At 37.0% G+C, this 25528-nt stretch overlaps 1 protein-coding gene and 1 long non-coding RNA gene across 5 annotated transcripts in view; one reads left to right on the forward strand and one right to left on the reverse strand.

The window, feature by feature from the left end:
• The window catches only part of LOC137763973 (uncharacterized), a 182399-nt gene extending 171288 nt beyond the window's left edge, over positions 1-11111 (reverse strand). For both annotated transcript variants that reach the window (XR_011073890.1, XR_011073891.1), the window contains exons 1-2: positions 10761-11111; positions 3450-3539 (exon numbers count right to left, since the gene is read on the reverse strand). This is a non-coding gene — a long non-coding RNA (uncharacterized lncRNA). The remainder of the gene's footprint in view (positions 1-3449; positions 3540-10760) is intronic.
• SMARCAD1 (SNF2 related chromatin remodeling ATPase with DExD box 1) overlaps positions 10898-25528 on the forward strand; it is a 68076-nt gene continuing 53445 nt past the window's right edge. The window contains exons 1-2 of one of the 3 annotated variants that reach the window (XM_068542456.1): positions 10898-11020; positions 11640-11878. In XM_068542456.1, the coding sequence (XP_068398557.1) occupies positions 11689-11878 (190 nt within the window). In that variant the 5' untranslated portion in view covers positions 10898-11020; positions 11640-11688. Of the gene's footprint in view, positions 11021-11139; positions 11355-11639; positions 11879-25528 lie in introns of those variants that run through there. The other 2 variants (XM_068542457.1, XM_068542455.1) reach the window with 2 other exon arrangements.

Genomic DNA, 25528 nt, shown 5'->3' on the forward strand with positions numbered 1-25528 from the left:
TGTTATGTATAATGTAATTGTAAGTGCCTGGCATAGTTCTTGATATTATAATTAATTATGAACTACATTAAAATGTCATCTAGGGAAAAATGAGTGGCCTTTCAAGCAGGTCTACACCATGATGTGGTTATCATGACAGCTTTGTGGGTCCAGGAATCCTGATCGATGGCTGTCATTATCCAAAGTTGATGTCATCATTTCCCCCAAACTAGTTCCTTCTCCTTTGTTCCCTATCTCAGGGGAACCAAGATCGATGTCATTGTTTATCCCAGAATTCTCCTCCCCCTGCCACCACCAACGCCCACTACATCTCTAACTATCAACAAATCCTGCCAATTATATTTTATAATTTTGTTTCAAAATCCATCCTGTTTTCTCCACCTCCGCCAACACTTCCTTGGTCTAGGGTCCACCCATATGACTTCATTTTATCTTAATTACGTCTTTAAAGTTCCTATCTCCAAATATAGTAACATTCTGAGATACCAGTGGTTAGGATGTCAACGTATGAATTTTGGGGAGACACAATTCACCAGCCCATGACAACTTCTTATTGCATTACATCAAGAGGCACATAATGTCAAGTTCACCAGATCTCTGCATTGTAAGGATACAAATTTCCCTTAGTAATTAGCACATCACCTGTGGGATGAAAACTTGAATACCTTGTGACTATCCTATTCCTCACCAACCTTTCACCCACTCATTTTGCCATCATCCATTAATGATTCTTGCCTACATTATTATTTTAAGCCTGCAAAGTAGTGGTTTAACAATTTTATCGTTCCTCTACATTTATTAGCTGTCATTCTTTCGTAAAGATAGGCCTTCAATTCTTGCTGCACTCCAGCTCAATGTTTATAAACACCAGAGTCAACTTTCTTAACTGTAACTGCTTAAAAACCTTTGATCCTTTCCCCTGCCCTGGGGATTAAGTACATACTCCCTTATATGACCTCTAAAGGACTTCAGCCTTTTCCCTCCTTGTCACCACTTTATCTCCTTTACTGGTTTATTTGTACTCATCCTTCAGGACTCAGCTGTCACTTTCTCCCTAGCTTTCTCCAACAAATCATAAGAGCCCCTCTAGCACTGTATACTTTACTTTCACTATCATAGCATATATTATACTACTTTGTAATTTATGGTTAATTATCTCACTGACAGACTTTAAGCTATCTGAAAAAATATAAGAATCACATCAGTCTTGTTCATTCTTATATTTCCTAGCACCTCTCATAGTCCTTTGGTACAGAGTAGGCACACAATAATGATTAATTAAATAAATTACTGGGAGTTATGTAGTATATACAAATCTATGTACACTATAATTTATGACTGATTTATAGAATTTATAAGGATAATTTTAATTAAAAGTTATCTTTCACATAATTTGCTTACTGGAAGCCTAAGCCATTAGGTAAGATGAATTCCACTCTAAAAATAATAAATATTTACTTGGTATTAACTATTGGCCAGCTCCTGCCCTAAGCATGGATTATTTCAAATTTAATCCACAGAAATCCTCTGGTGTGGGTACTATTTTCCCTATATAACAGATAAGGAAATTGAGAGAATATCACACCGCTAGTAAACAAAAGAGATGGGATTTGAACCCAGGCATCTTTAGTTTCACAATGACTTTGTAATTTTTATTACTTTCTTATGAAGAGTTCATCTTTCCCACTATAGCTGACTATAAATCTATCATCCATGACTATTTATTGAAGCCCATGTTTTTGGTTCAGTAAAGTTTCTACTTTCAAGAATACAGACATGTATGATGTAAGGCATTTATAATATTATCAAATACCTAAGTAGGAACAGTCCACAGACAACATACACTGCCCAAAAATGTAAAACATTAACATGTAATCTATTCCCAGAACTCTGTTTTGACTAAGTCCAAGTAGATGTGGCAGTAAGAAGAATTTTGAATTATGTTTAATGTTTATTGAATTTGAAATGGCTGAAGGAAAGAACTTTTTTTTTTTTTTGGAATCTCTTTGTAAAGACCAATTGAAGAAGAAAAAAATATACGTACAGGATTGATTACAGTGATCTGGTATGACTTAAATACATTGTGAGACATGACATCTGCAGAGTGCCAGATATAAAAGGATAATTTCAAGGTAAGAACTGCTACAACAAAAATGAGATGCTGCAAGTACAAATGTGGTAAAATTTGGACTTGGATGTGTGAGTTGAATGATTCAAAGTATCAAGCACCATCCTGACATTGTGGGTATGGACAACAACAAAACAGTGATTACAGAGCGTTGTGAAGAAACTGAATTGCAAGGACACTGGCAGAAAAAGTAAGGTCTTGTGTGTATGTGTGTGTGTGAACTCAATTTCCAGTTGAGAGTATCCTGACAGTTGTAAGACATGCATAAGTAGAAAAAAGAAGAGGAAGGAATTAGGATGAAAATAATCAAGTAAGGAAAAGTTACAACATGAGCTTTGCTCCTTAATGGGAAGTTACTGAAAAGCAAGCATTATGTACTTTATTTAGAATTTAAATCCTACCTTTTTCCAGAAAAACAATTATGATAGTTAACAAAATATAGCAGGTAATTATCAAAAAGATGAAAAATGCTCAATATTTTTAATCCCCTAAATTGGTAATGGCAGTTACTAGAGGTTTTATGTTCTAAAAGGCACATACAGGGATGGTATCACCATGGATTCCTCCAGAGTTATTAGGATTGAGGACCTCTTTGACAGAATTTCCTAATGTGAAGACCACAGAGTACTAGGGTGTCCATGAACCTCCTGAAATTATGTACAATCCATCATGTGCATATGCAGCTTTCCGGAAGGCATTCCATAGTTTTTTAAAAGTCAGATTCTCAAAAGAGGTTCATTATCATCCCCTTCACCTCCCCAAATTAAGAATAATTAATCTAGGAAAAGAAGTATTTGCTTATAAATTGGTAATATTTGTCTTATTTTCCTGTTACCAAGGAAGAAAAATATATTTAGTTTTATGACTTGGCATCTTGTCTTTTCCATTTCATATTTGCGTGTGGGAGATAAGATTAATTTACACAAGTTTCCATTACCAACCAGGTGTGGTTTACGTTTTTAAGATATCAGGTTTGCAAATCCCATTTTTAATCTCTGTTGCTGTTTATTATTTTGTTTGGTTTCTTATTCAATTCAATTCAAATTTGGAAGGGTTGCTCCTTCCTCAAATTGCTTCATAGTTTTATTTTGGTAAATATAAAGCAAAAAGAAAAAAAGAAAATTCCGACAAAGCCTTTCCTCCTATTTAATGAAGAAATTTGAAGATTCTAGCAAACATTTTCACTGAGCCCATTTCAAAACTAGCAAGTAATTAACAGGATTTTGGCAGCTGTATTAGTCAGGGTTCTATGGAGAAACAGAAAAGATAGGATATACATATAAGTATACAGGAAGAGATTTACTATGAGAGATTGACTCACTCGATTTTGGAGGCTGAGAAGTCCCTCTGCAAGCTGGAAGTCCAGGAAAGCCGGGGGTGTGGTTCCAGTCCGAGACCCAAGTCTGAAGGCCTGAGAACAGGTGCGAAAGAAAGAAAAGATGGATGTCCTAGTTCAAGCATACAGTGAATTGGCCTTTCTTCCACCATTTTGTTCGGTGCAGACCTTCAATGGATTGGATGATTGCCGAGGGCAATCTTCACTACTCAGTCTACCAATTCAAATGCTCATTTCTTCCAGAAAGACCCTCACAGACACACCCAGAAATAATGTTTTACCAGCTATCTGAGCATCTTTAGCCCAGTCAAACTGACACATAAAATTAACCATCACAGCAGCCCTACATAAATATTTATTTTAACTTAAAAGGTGAATTCTCGGACTTCCCTGGTGGTCCAGTGATTAAGACTCCGCGCTTCCACTGCAGGGGGCGCAGGTTCTATCCCTGGTCGGGAACTGAGATCCTGCGTGCCACACAGTACGACCAAAGTAAACAACAACAACAAAAAGACAAAACAATATAAAAGGTGAATTCTATTCCCATAGGGACCCCTGAAGCAATAATTTATTTCCGACATCTTAGTCACATTTGAGTAGTCCTGCTGACAAAATTTTATTTTATGGTCTGTATTCTAGGAACTTTATCTTAACTACCATGTTGAATCATAAAAAGCATTTTAATACAAATTAGAAATGATAATGCCTTTCGATGACTAAGTATATATTTCTAAAGAAGAGGTGCCTTTAATCTCATTTACATTACTGAGAAAGAAGAATTATATACTACTGTGGGAAATAATTCTTCTGGCAAAGAAGGCAGAGAGAAAACGTGACAACACATAAACAAAATCTATCAAATGTTGACTTTTGGACTCAGCTACTCCAAACTGAGGTGAATAAGAAATGAGCCTATGATTTCTAGACAGTTTCTGAATCTTGGTATTTTAAGAAGGGAAAATAAGGAAGCTTTTAGTTCTAACTGAGAGAATCAGTACATTTGAGACAAAAATGTAGGAAAATGCTTGGATATGTTCCAGTTATCTATTACTGCATAACAAACCCACCCCCAAATTTAGTGGTTAGCCATTTTATTATATCTTATGATTTTGTAGGTCGGAAATTTCGGCCAGGCTTACGCAGTGATTCAATTTTATCATTTCTTTCTCATTTACTGGTTCGAATACTTTTATAAAGAGACACTTTCCTTCAATCATTATTTGATTACTTAGCAGAGTCCTTTATAGAGAAAAGCAGGATAAAAGCATGATTCTTTTCCCAGACTTTTTAGTTTTCATGATAATTGTCTCCTTTCATTCTCTAAAGATAACCAGTATTTTTAATATCAGAAAAAACTCATAGATTTAAACATATTTAATGGCTTTCAAATAATTGCAATTTTTATATCTTATTGAAGTTCAAACTGCACCATCTTTGGCCTGTAGTAGGAACCTCTTCAAGTTGACTCTTGAATCTTTTCGACATGATGTTAGTGGTCTTTGATAACTTCCTTGCTTTTTGGTATATGAAGACATTCCAGGCTCATTCTGTACATTTCCTGTCCCAGACTGGAATCTGTCCCTTTTCCAAAAAGTCCTGGTTTCCTTTAGTGGTAAATGATATTTCAAGACCACAGTCTTGGAGGTAGGGATATGTATTAGCCTAATCAGTTCCTAGGCCTTTCCAGTGAACACAAATAGGAAACCCACATACAATGCATTTATATATATCGTGTGTGTATCAAACCTCATAAGTTCCTACAGATATTTTCAGTTCAAATAAAGGACCACTCTGCACTCTAGGATTTGCACTCTAACCTCTGTCTAACACATTTATCTCCTTTCTTCTACTTGAGGATTCTGGTTCTCAAGGAAACAGGAAATGATAGAGTTATTCATTTGCTTTATCCAATAATATACACATAACAGTCTAATACAAATACACTTACTGCAATACAATTACTAAAAAGCTAAAAAAGTATTTTTTTCATATGTTCCTACCATTCTCTCCCCATTTTAAGAGGTATGCATTGACAGATCATACAGCCATTAAATACTATACTCTTTGCCTTTGAAACTTCATATTGTCTTTGTTCTATAAATAACTATGTAGTTAGTGCTTGATATCTGTCCTCACTTCGTTGTCTCTATTGGCATTTTGGTTTTATGAAGCTCATTTTCTAATAGATTCTTCAAGAGTGCTCAAGAGAACAATATCCACAGAGTTCTGGCATGATGGTGATAGCTTATCTGTGTCTTTATATTTGAAAGGCACTTTTGCTGAATATAAAATTCTTGGGTCACATTTTACTTCCATGAGCATCCTAAATACAATACTCCATTTTCTTCTGGCATGAAGACTTGCTGTTAAGAGTGTGTCTATAATATAATTTTCTTTCCCTTATAGGTCACTTGCTTGCTTCTGTCTAAATGTTCAAGGAATATTTAAAATTTTTCTTTAAAGTCTAAATTTTACTAGAACATGTCTTGGTGTTGGCCATCTGGGTTGATATTCTTAGGTAAATGATGTACTCTTTCAATACATAGTTTCAAATCCTTGTAATTTTCAGGAAATGTTTTTTGAATTATAGTTTTTAGTTATTTCTTCCACACCTTTGCTTTGGTTTCCTTCTGTAGTGACTTCAATTATAATTATGTTGGATCTTCTTTATCTTCAATATATATTATTTTCTCTTGAAATATATTTGCTTTTATATTTTTAGTTTTAATTTTTTAAATCTTTTTCACCCTCTATTTCTCTTAAGGCATTATCTCTTATGTTTGTTTATCTATGTGTTACAACCAGTTTAATCTACCTTTCTAATATTTTTTTTTGTTTTACTTCTCTTCCTTTCTTGAGGTATGTCACCTCTTTCCTGAGATTTGTAAACTCTGGTTCATGTTGTTCTTCCATAGCATGTATCATTTTGAAGATACTCAGCTTATTTTAAAATTTATTTCTGGTTATCTTTATGCTTAGACATTTGGTCTAGTTATTAATATCTTTAACTCACTCAACAAGTATTTACTGAGTATGTACTATGTGCAGACAGTTATTGTAGCCTGAAGTTGAGCCACATTAGCCAATCAAGCTTATTGTTTTATGCAACTAAAATTTTGTAGTGGTTATGCAACAAAAAGTGGACTAGTACATCATATTTATAATTATTAAGTCCTAACTGTCTTTAGTCTCAACAGAATACTTTTACACCATGAATTGTCCATTCTTGAAACCTTCATTTTTTTACCCTGTCAGCTGGATTTATGTCTTTAGGAACATTTTAAGGAAGATGTATTCCCAAGAAATAAAATTTGACATTTTTTTCTTGCATAAATTAATAATATATATGAGATCTAGAAAATTATTGAGTCCCAATCCTTTCCCTCAAATCTTTGTAGATATTGCATAATTACATTCAGGCATTTAGTTTAACAAACAAGTTTTTGACTGATTTTTTTTTGTCCCTTTGTAGGCTGTAGGGGATTTTATGGTGGAAAAAAAAATACTTGCAAGACATCTTTTTTAATTCTTGAAATTAAAAAAGAATTCTTTAGGATATTTTTAGTAGATAGTCTCTTTTAATTGCTGCTGTCTTGAACCCAATGCACTCTTTCACTTGCAGACTAATGAAAACTCCTGAACATTTTCTATTATATTTTTCATTATTTATTCTGGTCATTTTCTTTGATTATATTAATTAATCAAAGGTTGTTTCTCAGTCTTCTGACTCTTGTATTTATCACTTCTTTAAATCTTATTGATTTCATCTCTTTGGGTTTTTCCTATGCATTCTAGGAGAGAAGGTGGTTTTCAAATTTTTCTTCCATATCAATAATTAAATGTTTATAGTCACTTTTTTAAAATTGTTGTTTACTGAGTTATAATTTATAAACAGTAAGATTAACTTCTTTTAAGTCTATAGTTGAGTAAGATTTGACAAATTAGTCACCACCATAATCAGACCACTCTGGGAAAGAGCAGAGTGAGACAAGCAGAGGACAAAGGACTGAACTTTGGAGAATGACCATATTTAGGGTCAGAAGGAAGAAAAATCAGAGGACTGGTTTTCAGCCCCAACTCCTGCTATCATTCTAGAAGATTTCAGGTCCACATAGAGAGTCCTTCCACTCTCTTGCACCTGTTATGAGATACATTATGTCTCCATCCCCCTCCTCCCACACCAAATTCATATGTTGAAATTCTAACCCCCAGTATCTCAGAATGTGACTACACTTGGAGATAGGCTCTTTAAACCTATCTAAAGGTAATTAAGTTAAAGTATGGTCATTAAGTGGGCCCTAATCCAATAGGATGTGTCCTTCTAAAAAAAGGAAACTTGGACACAGACAAGTACAGACGGAAGACTATGTAAAGTCGGGGAGAAGACAGCCATCTATCTGTAAGCCAAAGTGAGAGGCTTAGAGCAGATCCTTCCCTCATGATCTTCAGAAGAAACCAACACTGCCAGCACCTTGATACTGGACTTCTAGCCTTCAGAGCTGTGAGAAAATAAACTTCTGTTGTGCAAGCCACCCAGTCTGTGGTACTTTGTTATGGCAGTCTGCGTTACTTTGTTATATACTCTCTTAATCTTTTGATCCATCATCAATCAAACTCCCAATCGTGGATCATCATTGTAATTCTCCCAGGTCAATGAATGCTGCAGAACCACCCCACACTTAGAACTGGGAGAGAATGCTTCCTATACTGGACCTAGTGCTTTACAGGGTTCAATTTGGCTCTTTTTCAGCTACATCCAGTCCCAAAGGGCAAAGAATCTGTGAGGGAGATGCTCACTCAGAACCTGTGCCTTGATGTTTAAAAAATGCTTTTGATAGTAGTGTGTATATGTTAATCCCAAACTCCTAATTTACCCCTCCCCCATCTTTCCCCTTTGGTAACCATAAGTTTGTTTTCTACGTCTGTGGAACTGTTTCGTATATAAGTTCTTTTGTATCATATCATTTTTTTTTTTTTTTAGATTCCACACATAAGTGATATCATATGATATTTGTCTTTCTCTGTCTGGCTTACTTTACTTAGTATGATAATCTCTAGGTCCATCCATGTTGCTGTAAATGGCATTATTTCATTCTTTTTTATGGCTGAGTAATATTTCATTTTATATATATATATATATATATATATATATATATATATATATATATATATATATATATATAACTACATATAAATAGATAACCAACAAGGACCTACTGCATAGCACAGAAAACTATACTCCACATTTTGTAATAACCTATAAGGGCAAAGCATCTGAAAAAGAATATATATATATATATATATATATAAAAATACACACACACACACATATAACTGAATCACTTTGCTGTACACCAGAAACTAATGCACATTATAAATCAACTATACTTCAATTAAAAATTAAAAATTAAAAAAAGTTTTAAAAAACCAAAAAATAAACATAAAAGAAATAAATAGTCATGACCATAGTCAGTGAGAATGAACCAAAAACTTTAGCAAAAGTCACATACCTAATGAATATTTTACTCCTTAAAATAAACATACAGGCTTGTTAAAATAATAAAGTCAGTTCCTGGGGCAGGGGGAATGCTTTTGAGTACCTGGCTCTCAAAATTCTCTGCTCACAAGGCTCCAAAATGGCTAACAGTGATTTTTTCCCCAGGTCTTTTCTGCTGAGGGCCAATAGTGCTTCTAGTATCTATATCCTTAGACCCAACATGTAGCAAAAAGGCCCCTAGGTCAGAGAGGTGAAAAAGCAGTGGGGTGGGAGTAGGTTTGCCAAATTTAATACAGGATACTTCGTTAAATTTGAATTTCAGACAAACAACACATAATTGTTTAGTATGAATAAGTTCCAAATATTGCATGGGACATAATTATACTAGAGTATTCGTTGTTCATCTAAAATTCAAATTTAACACAGCATACATTTTTAAAAATATGCCAACCCTAGGCAGCGCCAGACTTGGACATTTGAGGTGGGTGTCCATATGCATGAACACAAGGCCTCCAATGGTATCAAACTAAGTGGGAGGAGGTGACACAGGGAAGGCAGGATACATGTGCCAACCAATGCTCTTTGCATCTCCCACATTCTGTCTGACACATAGGAATTCTAAACTCAGCCTTGCTTTCCAGGTCATTTTCAAAATAGGATGATAGAACGAACATATTATAATTTTACATTTTGTTAGCTCTTGTATTTATAATGTTTAAATATTTAGATATATGGTATGTGGGTCTCCATTTCCACTCTTGTCCCAGCTCTACAAAATGTCAAGGAGTTAGGACTGCTGCAGAAAATTGCCCTAAGAGGTCAACAGTATCATCAACCACAATTAAAAGATGGGGAAAGTGAGACTTAGAGATGTTATATACAATTTGCTCAAAGTCATTCAGCTAATGGAATCCATTTTCAATGCTAGATCTTTCTGAATATAAAGCAAATATTCCTTTTTTTCTATTACACGTACAGCACGGTGACTACAGTTAATGATACTGTATTGCATATTTGAAAGTGGCTAAGGGAGTAGATCTTAAAGCAAATATTTTTCAACACCAAAAATACTTTACTATTTATAAGCTGATGTATCCTTTGACCACATAATTTAACATGCATGCATAAATCTAGGGCATTTCATGGGATATTAAAGATAGGTACAATGGAAATCCCAATTGTTCAGTCGTTGATCCTGAATTTTATGGGCCTATACGTTTAATTTTATAAGCATGCCCACATGTGATAAAATTGTGGGTTCGTGTTCTGCAATTCAAAACACTGATTTACAAACAAAGTGCTAATTTGAGTTTACAGTGACCAATGTATTTGGCAGAATAATGACTTGCAGTAATTCTTCTTCAAGGTAAATGCCAACCAGTGGATCAAATTACGACTCAAAAAATTGCCTGTTTAATCTAACCTTAGAACAAAGAAAGGAAATATTCTTAACGTAATATTTCCATTAAGATATGGGAATTAATTGTCATATTCCACTCTAGGAACAATCCAGCCAACAGTGCGGAGGCAGTTGATACGCTTTGAAGCTCAACATACCTGGGTTTTCCTCTTTACTAATTAACTACTTAACATCTGCAGGCCTCAGTTTCCTTATTTTATAAAAACAGTCTTCTTGAGATTATACGTAAAGGCTTTAGAACAATGGTGTTATACTGTCGACATATTATGTAAATATTATAGATTATAACATATCATATATTATATTAAATATTCTTATTAGGCTATATATTGTCATTGTGCTATTTATTATTGTTCTATTTAACAACTTTCTGGCTAACCTGAAGAAACAGGCCGCAAGCAAGCTCCCAGGGCAAAGAGGCGGGTATTGGTTACCATGACAACAGCGCGCGCCTAGACATTTTCCACTCACACGTCGCTGGGGAAGAGAAAAGCCTAGGCTGCGTGTTGCGTCATCACTACGCGCTCATCAGGCTTCTCCGTTCCGTTTTAGAAGGTCCCGGCCCGGCTACCGTCGCTCCACGCCAGGAATTACCTTCGCTTTTCAACCTTTGTTACAGTGCACCGAGGCTGCAAGACCGTGAGTACTAAGGGAAGAGTGATAGCGAGCGAGCGAGCGTTAAAAGAGGTGCCGCAGCACACTCCCCACTTCTGAACCTTCCCTGTGTTTTCTTGATCCTATCAGCTTCCTCTCAGCTGGGATCGCGCCGCGTCAACTTCCGGGCGGGTGCCCGCCAGCACGGCCTCCGCCGCTCCCCTCCTTTGGCCCCTTTGTGTCCCCGCAGTGTCGAGGCACGGGCCCTGGCACGTCCTTTTTCGAGGCAGGGAGCATCGTAGTGCAGGGAGCCTCTCACTGTGGGCGGGCGCGCCGCCCGCAGCGGGTTAGCGTGGGGAACGTGCCTGCGCGTGCTGGGGTAAGAGGAGGTTGCACGAGGGTCAGCGTGTGGTTCGAGGAAGGAGGGGCGCGGTGGGGGGGGGGGTGGGAAACGAAGGGGAGTGAAAAGAGCAATGGAAAATTTTAAAAGGATACCACTGCCCACCTGATTGTTGTGGCCTAACAATGAGGCGCAGCCATAATAGTCATCCTGAGCCACTGGCATGTTTGCGGGCTCTTAATTGCCTTCGGAGTGAACTGCTGTGGCTTTGTATTTTATATTGATTTCGTGGCCTGTTTTTCTCTTTTTATTTTCTCCCTGCAGATAGTTCATTTAAAGCTCCCATCCCCACGAGGTGGTGGTTTCTACCAATATGAATCTTTTCAACCTGGACCGTTTTCGCTTTGAGAAAAGGAATAAGATTGAGGAAGCGCCCGAAGCAACCCCTCAGCCCTCCCAGCCTGGCCCTTCTTCACCAATTTCTCTTAGTGCTGAAGAGGAGAATGCTGAAGGGGAAGTTAGCAGGGCAGGCACCCCTGATTCAGATATAACTGAAAAAACAGGTGAGTTACAGTGTTGCAAATGGATACATCATCAAGAGATAGAGAGGTTTTTTTCGTTTGTTTTTTGGGGTTTTCTTTTTTGTTTTTTAAGAAGAAAGGCAGAAGAGCTGCTAATTTTTGTGCTTGATGTCATACATACTGATGCATCGTCCTTCACCATGCCCTTTTACATACAGCTTTGGGACTGCCAAAGGCACCATGTACCTCCAACTGATTATCCTTCCATAGTTGTTCCGCTTTTATGGGAGTTCTTAGATTATGGCCCAGTGATGGAAGCTAAAATCAGAATTTAGGTCAGAGTGGTAGCTAAGGGAGGAAGAACTAGGTGAGTCAGTCCTATGATAGACTTTGAGGATGTTATTGCCAGACGTTTACATTCATTCCAGTATTTCTCCAAAAAATATTGATCACCTGCTGTGAGTTAGACTTTATTCAAGGTGCCTGAACACAGCCTCTATGAGCAGATGAAGAGCAGATCACATTCAGGTTTTGCCAACCACCTGACTTCCTGGAGCTCTCCAAAGTGCAAATGAATAATTGGTATTCTTCATGGTGAAGGAACCATTTTTAACCTCTTCAGCTAATTGTTACGGACAGTAGGGTTTGAGAAGGAGCCAAAAATTAGCATTCCCATCTTAATCTATGTTCTTCGAACAGTTAACGATTAGAATATATTTGATCTTTTACTGTGTTTTAGGCATAGTGGTGAGTGCTTCACATCCTCTCATCTAATTTGTACAACAAGCTTATAAAATATTATTATCCACATTTTGCAGAAATGAGCCCCAGGGAGGTTAAATTGTTAACAAGTTCGTGGAACCAGAGCTCAAATCCAAGCAGTCTAATTCCAAGTTATATTTTAATATTTATTCAGTAATACCTTTTTTTAGTGCAAAACTCAGTATTTCACAAGCAGCTTTTAAATTTCAAAATTGGTAATATATGTCTTCACCTTTGATATCCCCATTTTGTTTGCTACTCTTCTACTTAAATGTAGCAGTGAGGGCAGAGTCCCTACAAGTTATCATTAGAATAATATTTTAAAATACTTTGGTGTAATTGGAACATGGTGGAACAATTTGGTAGGTTGGGTTAAGTGGTAATTAGAAGTCGGATTTTGAAAGGCTTTGTTTATCTGAAGAGTTTTGAGCTCACCTGATTTCAAACCACTGGAGGATTTAAGCACTGGAGTGACATCCCTGTGTGCATTCTTTGAACAGATACTTGGTTTGCATAACGTGCTGTGGTTAATGTCTAAACATCCAGGTACTTTCATATTTTAACAGTAAATATTTTAATCTGTTTCTTATGTAGTTACAGAGGGCAGGGAAGGCCAGGGTGTAGGCATGGGATTTTGAGTCCTTGGAAGCCTCTGCTTCTTCATTTTAGTTAAATGGGACATTGAACAAGTCACTTAGATTATCTGAGGTCCACAATTTTTTCACCTCTAAAATAAAAGCACTTTGTAAACTGGAATTCAATGAAATGTTTTAGTTATTTATCAATATTAGTAATGTGAAAATTTTAATTGCTTTTTCTAATCAGAAGGTGTTTTTCTGCTTTCCTCTTTTTTTCCTAAGGAGACTTCACTCCATCTTTCTTTATTGGGACTTTTCGTACGTAAATTACTCTTAAAATTGAGATTGTCTTTAGAAATCATATGGTCAGTCTTGATGACACTTGGGAAATATGGAAGTCAGGTTTTTTTCAGGAATGGTGAGGGTTCATCCTACTAGGAATAGAGAGCTTTGCTTTTGGAAAAGATTATTGTAATTGATCCTGTGGATTTTTGAGAATCGTGAAAACTAAGGCAAAGTTGAGACTTTACACTTTACATTGTAGATCCATGCAAGAATAGAAGGGGAAAGTGATGAAAGAATCTTGTTTTGTAAAAACAATCAGTCTAGCAGTCATGAGTACTGTGTATTGTTAAAGGGTAGAGTTTAAAGAGAGAGAGATCATTTAGGAAGCTCTCATAGTCCAAACTTAACGATGGCAGTACAGATAGAGAAGAAGGAGGTATGAGAGATCACAGTAAGAAAGGGCAAGATTTTACAATTAGGTTGTTGTGTAGGAGTGAGATAAAAATGCATGTTAAGAATTTTAGTTTAAGTAATTGAGGGAAAAAAGGTAGTTCTGTACATTAGAATAGGTATGACATACCCACTGTAAGACGTTGGGCATGCCTTTAAAAATTCAAATGAGAATCAAAGGTCCTGCCCTCAATTTAGCAGTAGACCAAACGCAGCTTAACTTAGCATAGGGGAGGGACATGCTGAATTGCGCATTGGGCCTGTGCGGAGGTCAAGACACTAAAGTTGGATTTAAGATCAGACTGGATATGGACATTGGGAAATTGTCAGTGGGATATGAATATTGACCTTACTTTCTTTATCATCAACTAGTAACTTACTCAGTTAATCCTATTATTTTACCTAATATGAGTTAAGATTTAATTTCCTACCCCTCTCCTTCAGTTACTGTGCCGCAGATACACTGTTCCTTGAATATGCCAAACCCATTCAGTCGTTCCTTTTTCCCATTTGCTCTTCCATCTGCCTCCAAGACACTTTCTCTTGATATCTGCTTGTGACTGCTTTGTTCCATTAGGGCCTAGTGAAGTGTTACCCTTTTTTAGAAGCTCTTTTCTTGACCACTCTCTGTGATGTAGCAACCACCCTCCTCCCCTCTTTTACTGTACTGTATTTTTCTATATCCATTGCATTATATATATGTTTCTCCCTTATTGAATATAAGATCTGTAAGAGCAAAGACCTTGTTCGTCTATCCATCCGCATTGCCAGAACAGTGACTGGTGTATAGTAGGCCCTCAGTAAATATGTGTTGAAAGAAGGAATTTTGGGTGATGATTAGGTGGTGTTAGTCCTTTGTACACATTTTAAAAATATTCCTCCTCCTCTTTATGATCTTGAAACAGTGCCGTAGCCATCAGTCATTCTTTAGCCATGGATACTTGAAACTACTTCTGATATAGGCCAGGCTCCCTTAATCCAACCTTTGGATATGAGGGCATACACTTAACCTGTGGTCACCTCCCCCTGCCTAGGTTTATTTTACTCTCACAATGCCCAGAATTATCAATGGTTATTACTTACAATTTATTTCTCTTTTTTTATTTGACTTTTCTGGGAGCATAGCAGGTTTGGAGAGAATAAAGCAATGACAAATGAGTGTGAGAGGAGAGAACCTACTATGTTTTATGCGTAAAGAATAAGAAGTTGAGCTAAGCATGATCCTCAAGGAACACCAAGAAGAAAGGACATGTAAATATATATAGTTAAAATAGCACAATGTGGTAATTCATAATAAGGGAAGATATTAAGCAGTGTAGAACCACAGTCTAATTCACAATGATTAAATTATCCCTTCTTTCTGCAGAGGATCAGGAAAAGTCATAGAGAGATGACTTGGAATGGACCCTAAGCAATGACTCATTGCTTATTCAGTGAACTAGGGATGGAAATATATGTTGCCTTGGAGTGTGGTATGTAAATGGAATAGGTGAGGTTATCTAGGGAAGAGGAGGTGTAGGGCAGTATAGATGAAGCTGAAAAGATTTAGAAACAAAAACTGCTGGGTTGGGAAGGGCCTATGTATGCTGTGCCAAGGAGGATGGACTTTATTTGGTACACAGTATAGAGCATTTCAGTATGGGAAAAACATTAATGAAGATGTTGCCATAATTGAAGCCTAAATGTAGGGAAATGACAGTAGGGATGACAAAGGAGGCAGTTTAGGGAAGTTGTATATGATATTTATTTGATGGTATTTGATGATCAGTTAAATGTGGAGGATTTAAAGGTAACTCAGATGTTCCTTGCTTGGACAGCTGAATGATTGGCACTATCAACTGAATTAGGCAGTAGGATTAGGAGGAAGATACCAAAGCATGTTGAATTTGAGTTACCTCTTATATTTCAGTAGCAAGGTCTAGTAGAGGGTTGAACATTGGAGTTTGGAGCTCGGAGAGTGGTCGGAATCTGAGAAATCAACTTTGGAGCCATCCTTGTGGTAGTTACCAAAAAATGTCCTAAGCAAGACGTATAGTAAGAAGCGTCAATATTTAATGATGGACAGAGGAAGGGAAACCAATGAAAGATATAAAGGATGACTAGAACAGTCACAGAAAATGGTAATGCCCTAGAAGTTAAAGATAGGAGAGTTTCCAGGGTGGTGTATAGTGAACAGTATCAGATGTTGCAGAGAGGTCAAGTTGGATCTGATCAGAGACCACTTTCCTTGGAAATTAAAGTTCCTGTTGACCTTTAGCAGCTTCAGTAGAAAGCTGAGGAAGTGAAGACTACTCTTCCAAGACGGGAAAGAGAGAAGCAGCTTGACGGGGAAGCAATGTCAAGAAAAGATGTTTGAGGAATGTTGAAAATTGAGCATCCAAGGGGAAGAAGCTAGGGGAGAGGAAAAGGACGAGGGAGGGGAGGTATCTGAAGAAAGGCATCAAGGGGATGGGAGTGCACACATAGCTGGACTGTTTAACTTGGAATAAAGACACATTTTATCCAGGGGAGGGGGAGGGAAAGAGAAAAATAGATGGGTTCATAGGTTATTATGAGGTTGGGTTGGAGGAAAGTTTCAGTATATGCTTGAAGAATTTCTTTTCTTGATAAAATATATCCGGTCTTCTAAAGCGGTTGCTCTTTAGATGTGGTTGTCATGTAGAAAGTAACCATGATAAATGAGAGAAAAAAATTTTAATTATACCTCTTATCAAAAAAGGTTTCCAGAGAGCAGTGCTCTGCCACTTACGGATGGTATGATCTTGATTAAGACATTATCGTTTTTGGACTTCACTTCCTTTGTCTAGATGTTCTCTGAAGTCCTTGCAAGCAGTAAAATGGATAAGATCCTCTGAATGATGAAGCTGAATATACCATTTTAGCCTTATGACCTGTAACCATCAGGTATTCCTCAGTCCTCTTTAAGTGTGTGTGGCCAAGATGTGAATCATCATTATATCTTTGGATAGAAATTTTGGTTTCTTAATGTCTATTAGTGTTAGTTGAAAAGCAGTAATTGGTAAAAGGGTTAGTGCTCAATTGTTCTAATAGAAAGTACAGTGAGTCTAAATGTCTTAAGTACATTTTAAATGTACATTTTTTGTTTGTGTTTTCCTACTCTACCTTTTTACTTTCCATGCTTGGCTATTTTCTTCAAAATAAAATGTTATATAAAAAAGTAAATGATTACAACAGTGTGTAATGAAGAGAGACTCTTCTGTAATCCTCGTTTAGTGTTGGTATTTATTCTTTTGCATTTTTTTCCTGCCTGTATATATTCTAGCTTTTTTTTTTTGGATAAAATAGTATTATGTACATACATATTGTAATGCAACTCACTATTAACTAAAAAGTAGATTTTTTATACTCTCCATGTCAGTTCATATAAAATATGCTGTACTTCAATTTTTTTTAGTGACCACAGTGTATCTTATTATACACAGACGTATTATAATTCATGTAGTTTCCTGTTTATAGACATTGGTTGTTTTGGTTTATTTCTTCTTTTTTTTGTTAAAAGAATGCTGTAGTAACCATCCTTTTGAATAGATATTTTTGCCTCTCTACAATCTGTGGAAGAATTCTGGGAAATGGAATTGTCAAATTAGAGGGAACATGAGTAATATTTTAGTAATTGCCAAATCACCCTACACAGAAGATTTACCAATTTGCACCACACTACAGCTTGGTTTTCAGATGTCTGCTTTTTCATACCAGGCTAAAATATTGCAAGCATTTTTAATCTTTAAAGGGCTAATACGCAATTAAATTGCATTATTTTTATTCTTTATTTTTAAGATTAATTATGTTTTCATAAATGTTATTAGCAATTTGAACTTTTTCTGTGTTCCTTTTTCTCATTTTCTAATAAATGATTTATAAGTTTTTTTATTTTATTCTTTTAATTCTGTTTTTGTTTGTGACAGAGAAGTTTTACATTTTTATATGGTCAGGTCGTTCATCTTTTTTGAGGCTTATGGGTTTTAGGTCCTGATCAGACCTGGTAAAAGAAAGCCATTCCCTACCACCACATTATAAATATATTCATCCATATTTTCTTCTATCACATCTGTGTTAATTTTCTTCTTAATTGTAGTAAAATGTACATACATAAAATATGCAATAACTAGTTTTAAGTGTACAGGTCAAAGAGGGTTAAGTACATTCACATTGTTGTACACCCAGTCTTTGGAACTCTTTTCATCTTGCAAAACTGAAACTCTTTACCCCTTAAACAATTCCTTCTTACCCCCAGCAATCACCCTTATATCTTCTGTCTCTATGTACTTGACTACTCTAGGTGCATTATAAAAATGGAATCATACAGGATTTGTCTTTTGTTACTGCCTTATTTCACTTTCCCTAATGTCTTCAGGATTCATCCACATTGTAACGTGTATCAGAATTTCCTCACTTTTTAAGGCTGAAGAATATTTCATTGTATGTATACCTACATTTTCTTTATTATTCATTTGTGGATGACACTTGGGTTGCTTTCACTTTGGGGCTATTGTGAATAATGCTGCTGTGAAAATGAGTATACAAATATCTCTTCCAGACCCTGCTTTCAGTTCTTTTGGGTATACACCCAGAAATGGAATTGCTAGATCATACAGGAAACCACCATATATTTTCCACAGTAGCTGCACCATTTTACATTCCCACTAACAGTGCACAAGGGGTCCAGTTTCTCTCCACATCCTTGCCAACTCTTGTTATTTTCTGTTTTTTTGTTTTGTTTTTTGGGGTGTTTTTTTGTAGCCAAACTAATGGATATGACTTGTTTTTTTTAATTTTTTTAAACCTTAACTTTCATCTGGAGTTTGTTATATGGGCTAAAGAAAAGGTGATACTGTTTTCTTCTTTGTTCATTATTTATCATTTACTAGTCACTTATCCCAGAACCATTTATTGACGAATCCTTTTTCTTATATTTGAAATGTCATCATTATAGGCATACCTCAGAGATATTGCGGGTTTGGTTCCAGACCACCGCAATAAAGTGAGTATCGCAGTAAAGCAAGTCACATGAATTTTTTGGTTTCCCAGTGCATATAAAAGTTATATTTATACTATACTATAGTCTTTTAAGTGTGCAATAGCCTTGTCTTAAAAAAAAGCAATGTACGTACCTTAATTAAGAAGCACTTCATTGCTAAAAATTTTTAACCATCATCTGAGCCTTTGGTGAGTTGTAATGTCTTTGCTGGGGGAGGATCTTGCCTCGATATTAAGGGCTGCTGACTGCTCAGGGTGGTGGTTGCTGAGGCCTGGGGTGGCCATGGCAGCTTCTTAAAATAGGACCACAGTGACGTTTGCCGCATCTGTTGATTCTTTCTTTCACAAATGATTTCTCTATAGCGTGCAGTGCTGTTTGATAACATTTTACCTCCAGCAGAACTTCTTTCAAAATTGGAGTCAGTCCTTCCAAACCCTGTCACTGCTTTATCAGCTAAGTTTATGTAGTATTCTCAATCCTTTGTTGTTAAGTCAACAGTCTTCACAGCACTTCACCAGGAGGAGATTTCATCTCAAGAAGCTCCTTCCTTTGTTCATCCATAAGAAGCAACTTCTCCATTAAAGTTCTATCATGAGATTGCAGCAGTTCAGTCACATCTTCAGGGGCCACTTCTCCTGAATTTCTTTTTCTTTCTTTCTTTCTTTTTTTTGGGGGGCTGCTCTGCATGCAGTATCGGGATATTATTTCCCCGACCAGGGATCAAACCCGAACCCCCTGCAGTAGAAGCTCAGTCTTAACCACTGGACTGCCAGGGGCGTCCCAAGGCACCACTTCTAATTCTAGTTCTCTGTTGTTTCCACCACATCTGCAGTTCATTCTTCCACTGAAGTCTTGAAGTCATCCATGAGGGTTGGAATTAACTTCTTCCACCCTCCTGTTATGTTGATATTTTGACCTCTTCTCATGAATCACAACTGTTCTTAATGGCATCTAGAATGGTGACTCCTTTCCAAAAGGTTTTCAATTGACTTTGCCCAGATCCATCAGAGAAATTGCTGTTGATGGGAGCTGTAGCCTTATGGAAAATATTTCTTAAATAATAGGACTTTTAAGTCAAAAGTCCTTGATCCATGGGCTGCAGAGTGGATGTTGTGTTAGCAGGCATGAAAACATTGATCTCATTGTACATCTCTATCAGAGCTCTTAAGTGACCGGCTGCATTGTCAATGAGCAGTCATATTTTGAAAGGAATCTTTTTCTGAGCAGTAGGTCTCAACAGTGGGTTTAATATATTCAGTATTTGGTGTTATAAACAGATGTGCTGTCATCCAGACTTTGTTCTATTTATAGAGCACAGGCAGAGTAGATTTAGCGTAATTCTTAAGGGCCCTAGGATTTTCAGAATGGTAAATTAGCATTGGCTTCAACTTAAAGTCACCGGCTGCATTAGCCCTTAACAGGAGAGTCAACTTGTCCTTTAAGCCAGGCATTGACTTCTCCTCTCTAGCTATGGAAGTCCTAGATGGCATCTTCTTCCATTAGAAGGCTGTCTGGTTTACATTGAAAACCTCTTCTTTAGTGTAGCCACCTTCATTAATTATCTTAGATCTTCTGGATATCTTGCTGCAGCCTCTACATCAACACTTGCTGCTTCATCATGCACTTTTATGTTACGGAGACTGCTTCTTCAACCTTATGAACCAACCTCTGCTAGCTTCAAGCTTTTTTTCTGCAGCTTCCTCACCTCTCTCAGCCTTCATAGAATGGAAGAGTTGGGGCCTTGCTCTGGATTAGGCTTTGGCTTAAGGGAATGCTGTGGCTGGTTTAATCTTTTATCCAGGCCACTAAAATTTTCTCCATATAAGCAAAAGGCTGTTTGGCTTCTTATTTGTGTGTTCACTGGAGTAGAACTTTTAATTTCCTTCAACAACTTTTCCTTTGCATTCACAACTTGGCTAACTGGTGCAAGAGGCCTAGCTTTTGGCCTGTCTTGGCTTTCGACGTGCCTTCTTACTAACCTTAATCATTTCTAGCTTTTGAAAGAGAGGGATGTGCAACTTTTCCTTTCACTTGAATACTTAGAGGCCATTGGAGGGTTATTAATTGGCCTAATTTATTGTTGTGTCTTAAGGAATAGGGATGCTGGGGACTTCCCTGGTGGTCCAGCGGTTAAGACTCCACTCTCCCAATGCAGGGGACCCGGGTTTGATCCCTGGTCAGGGAACTAGATCCCGCATGCCGCAAGTAAAGACGACTCATGCTGCAACTAAAGATCCCGCATGCCACAAGGAAGATCCTGCGTGCCACAACCAAGACCCAGCGCAGCCAAATAAATAAATTAAAGAAAACAAAGGACTAGGGAGGCTGGAAGAGAGGGAGAGTGATGAAGGAAGTGGCAGGTTGGTGGAGCAGTTAAAACACACATAACGTTTATCAGTTAAGTTTGCCATCTTATATGGGCGCTGTTTGGGCACCCAAAACAATTACAGTAGTAGCATCAAAGATCATTGACCACAGATCACCATAACAAATATCACAATAATGAAAAAGTCTGAAACATTGCAAGAATTACTACCAAAATGGTGTCAGTAAACTTGCTCAACACAGGGTTGCCACCAACCTTCAGTTTGTAAAACGCACAGTATCTGCAAAGTGCAGTAAAAAAAGGTATGCCTGTATTGTAGATTTTGGTATGTTTTTGTTGTTTTTTCTTCAATAAAATGTTGAAGAAAGTTTAACCTGAAAGTTTAAAGAAGTGGTTTCTTTGGTTTTTCTTTTGTTTTTTGTTTTTTTAATTTCCAAGTGACTGAAATTTTGCTTCAATGTTCTTACTAACATTTACTTCCAATTTCACTTTTTGTGACAGGAGAATGTGGTCTGTAGTATTTCTTCTTTGATGAATTTACTGAGATTTTCTTTTTGGCCTACTACACAATTTCTGTAAAAGTTCTAAGTGTACTTGAAAAGAGACATAATCTAACTGTAGATTTAATTATATGTCAAATAATAATGTTTTATTATTTATATCATTTTTTTCAAACTGGATCACAAACATGTCATAAAGTCAGTTTCTTGTATCCTGACTAAATGCATAGAACTTTTTTTAATGGAGTAGAATAAATAGAAAATTATCAAAGTATCACTTATAATAAAGCCTCTGAGACCTTTTTTTCAGTTATATATGTCTGTCTAGCAATCGATGTGTTTAGGGTCATAATCTACAATGGGTCTCTTACAGTGGGTTCCAATCAAAAATGTTTGAAAAACACCTTTCTGTATCAATTATTTTTGTGCTCTCTTCTCTATTAAGAGTTTAGGCAAGAGAGTTAAAGCCTCATATTTGTCTCTATTGACTTTGTGCTTTATGTATCCTGCAGTGTTTATGCATTTCATTATTAGAATGCAGTTGTACATATGTCAGTTATATTTTTATTGTAGATATAAATTCTGTTATTACAAAGTACCTTTCAGGTTTAACACTTTGACATTGTCCATTATTAATAGCATGACTTTCTTTCCTTTACATTTTTTCTTTTTATCTTTATCTTTTCTTTTGGCCTAAACCTGAAATGTTTCTTCTTTCTCATTTTATCTTAGAGTAGTGTATTAGAAACTACCCTTCAATCTTGTATTCAGTGTATATTTTGTCTTTTTCGAGAGCTTTCATCAGAGGTAGTTTGACTTATCTGAGATGCTAAAGGTCTTTCCCTATCTACTATGGCATTCAAATTAATACAGTCAAGATTTTATAATCTATTATTTTGGTAATTAACCTTTCAAAGAGGCAAATATATGATGTGCTTTTACTAGGTATTCAAAGGAACTGCCTTGAAAGTCAGTTGCCATGTTAGAGAATTGAACCATGTAGAGCAATATACAATTAGAATATCAAAAATGGCACACTTACATAAGTCTGCAGGACAGATATAAAGGTTTTTTGTGTTTTGGTTTTTTTTTTGAGAACTAGGTGTGTTTCTTTCTTTCTTTGGTTGCACCGGGTCTCTTAGTTGCAGCTTGCAGTCTCCTTAGTTGTGTTTCGCCAGCTCCTTAGTTGCAACAGGCAGGCTCCTTAGTTGCGGCTCACGGGCTCCTTAGTTGTGGAATGTGAACTCCTAGTTGTGGCATGCATGTGGGATCTAGTTCCTTGAGCAGGGATCGAACCCGGGCCCCCTGCATTGGGAGCGCGGAGTCTTAACCACTATGCCACCAGGGAAGTCCCAGATATAAAGGTTTAAGTGTTTTCATTCTGCGTTGGGAGATCACCTTTATTTATGGATGACCTTTCATAATCTCCCAGTAGTGATTTTTTTGTTTGTTTTTTGAGTGGTTCTTGATCTTGAACCGCTTAGAAAGGTAGAATCAGTGGCAGGTTTAAATCCTCATTTTGTTTCATGGTAGACTTAGATATGAGAATGGGTAAAAGTATACTGGAAAAGTTTGGGATATAAAATTGTCTTCTCATGCATGCCACTAATGGGGAATTTCATTTGGAATTACCCCCTGGAACCTTGGAATCTTCTTGCATATGGTAATGATGTAGGTTCCCATTGCCTTTGGTAGAGAAAATGTCATCTTCTGTCTCTAACACATAGGATTTTTTATTGGTTTTATTTGAAAGGATAGCTGTTTTCCCTCATGTTCCTTTAGCGTTTTGTTTATTCCTGTCGCATGGCACAAATTACGACTCACAACATTGCTACTTATGTACGTGGCTACTTGGCTCCTATTTTAGTTTCTTTAGGGCAAGTGGAACTGTGACCGGCCTATTTTTTCCTTCAATACCCCCCACGTCCTGGCACAGTGCCTTCAATACAGAAGGCGTTCAGCAAAGTCAGAATTACGTAGTAGCCCATGTCTTTATAATTGTTTCCACTTGTCACCGTTCTTTCCTTCATTTCTATATTTTTCTTTTTTGCTTCCTTCCTGTCTCCTTTGTGGTGCTGCTTAAAAGTGCTTGTTTGCTTTGGGTCAGAAAGCATCACTGCATCAGGAATATCTTTTTGACCATTGGCGATTAGATATTTTTGCTGCTGTTTACCTCCAAAAATAGTCCAAACAAACAAATCTAAGCATTTCAGCACTATTCTAATTCCAGATTATTGACTATATTGGAAAATTGATATTTTATATAAATAAGCTCTTACTGTTTCCCTTTAGTCCTCAAAGTGTGCTCTGTGAACCTTTGAGGTCCCTAAGACCCAAAAGGGTGTCCATAAGGTCAAAACTATATCATAATAATATTAAGACATCACTTGCCTTTTTCACTATGTTGGTATTTGCACTGATGGTGCAAAAACAATGGTAGGTAAAACTGCTAATGCCCTAAGCTTTTTTTTTTTTTTTTTTTTTTTTTTTTGGCTGCATTGGGTCTTTGTTGCTGTGCATGGGCTTTCTCTAGTTGCAGTGAGCGGGATCTACTCTTCACTGCAGTGCGTGGGCTTCTCATCACAGTGGCCTCTCTAGTTGTGGAGCACAGGCTCTAGGGCGCATGGGCTTCAGTAGTTGCAGCACACGGGCTCAGTAGTTGAGGCATGCAGGCTCAGTAGTTGCGGCACGCGGGCTCTAGGGTGCCTGGGCTTCAGTAGTTGTGGCTCGCGGGCTCTAGAGTGCAGGCTCAGTAGTTGTGGCGCACAGGTTTAGTTGCTCCACGACATGTAGGATCTTCCCGGACCAGGGATCGAACCCGTGTCCCCTGCATTGGCAGGCGGATTCTTAACCACTGTGCTACCAGGGAAGTCCCTGAGTAAAGAAGCTTTTTAAAGAAAAGTGGACAATCCAAATCGTTTTGCGAAAGCCCTTTTCAAGTATAAGAAAGCAGGGCACTTTTATTAAACTGTTAAAATGATATGCATTAAGTTTAGGTCAAATTTTTGATACAGTAAAGATCTAAATTCTTAGTTTTATGTGTGATTTGTCACATATCAGGAATACTACGTAAAAGCAGTGTCCCTAGTACCTTTATACTTATTTTACAGGAATTGGACTATAATTTTATTACTTTACATAATTATCAGAACTTGTAAATGTCTTCCTACATATGACAGTTAACATAGCTGTGATTTGTTCCAGAGCAGAGTTTTTCACCCAAGGCACACTCAACATTTATAAAATTGTTCTTTTGGAACAATTTTGTGATTTGCTTTTCGGTAATGTTGCTAGGACTTCATTGCAGGAAGTAAAGTATTTTTTAGTTCACTCCAGGCGATTGGTTATATAGACCTTGGTTAATGTTCTTTACAAATATGACTCAGGAGGCTTATGATAATGATGGCTATCATTTCATGACGGTTAATGGGGGGCGAGGCCAAGAGTTTTAGGGGGGGACAGGAGCATCCCCCAGTTTTGGTGTGCAGGGCAGGGAAGTCCTGGAACCAGTCCCCCCAAACCTCACCGATACTGAGGGGTGACGGTATTCACTAAACCAAGACACTGACTACTTTTACTTCAGTATGAATTGCTTAAAGCTGATCTCTCCTCAAGTGTATAACGGAGAATAATTTTAGAACTCAGCCCTTTGGAGAGAGGAGACCTCAATAGAATACTATACTCATTTGTTTTGCATAGACGGGTGATGCCAACTTCATTAGTTCGTGAGGGCTGCCCTAACAAAGTACCACAGACTGGGTGGCTTAACCAGCAGACGTTTATTTTCTCCCA

Source organism: Eschrichtius robustus, chromosome 4 (genome assembly GCF_028021215.1).
Source record: "Eschrichtius robustus isolate mEscRob2 chromosome 4, mEscRob2.pri, whole genome shotgun sequence".
NCBI classification, from domain to species: domain Eukaryota; kingdom Metazoa; phylum Chordata; class Mammalia; order Artiodactyla; family Eschrichtiidae; genus Eschrichtius; species Eschrichtius robustus.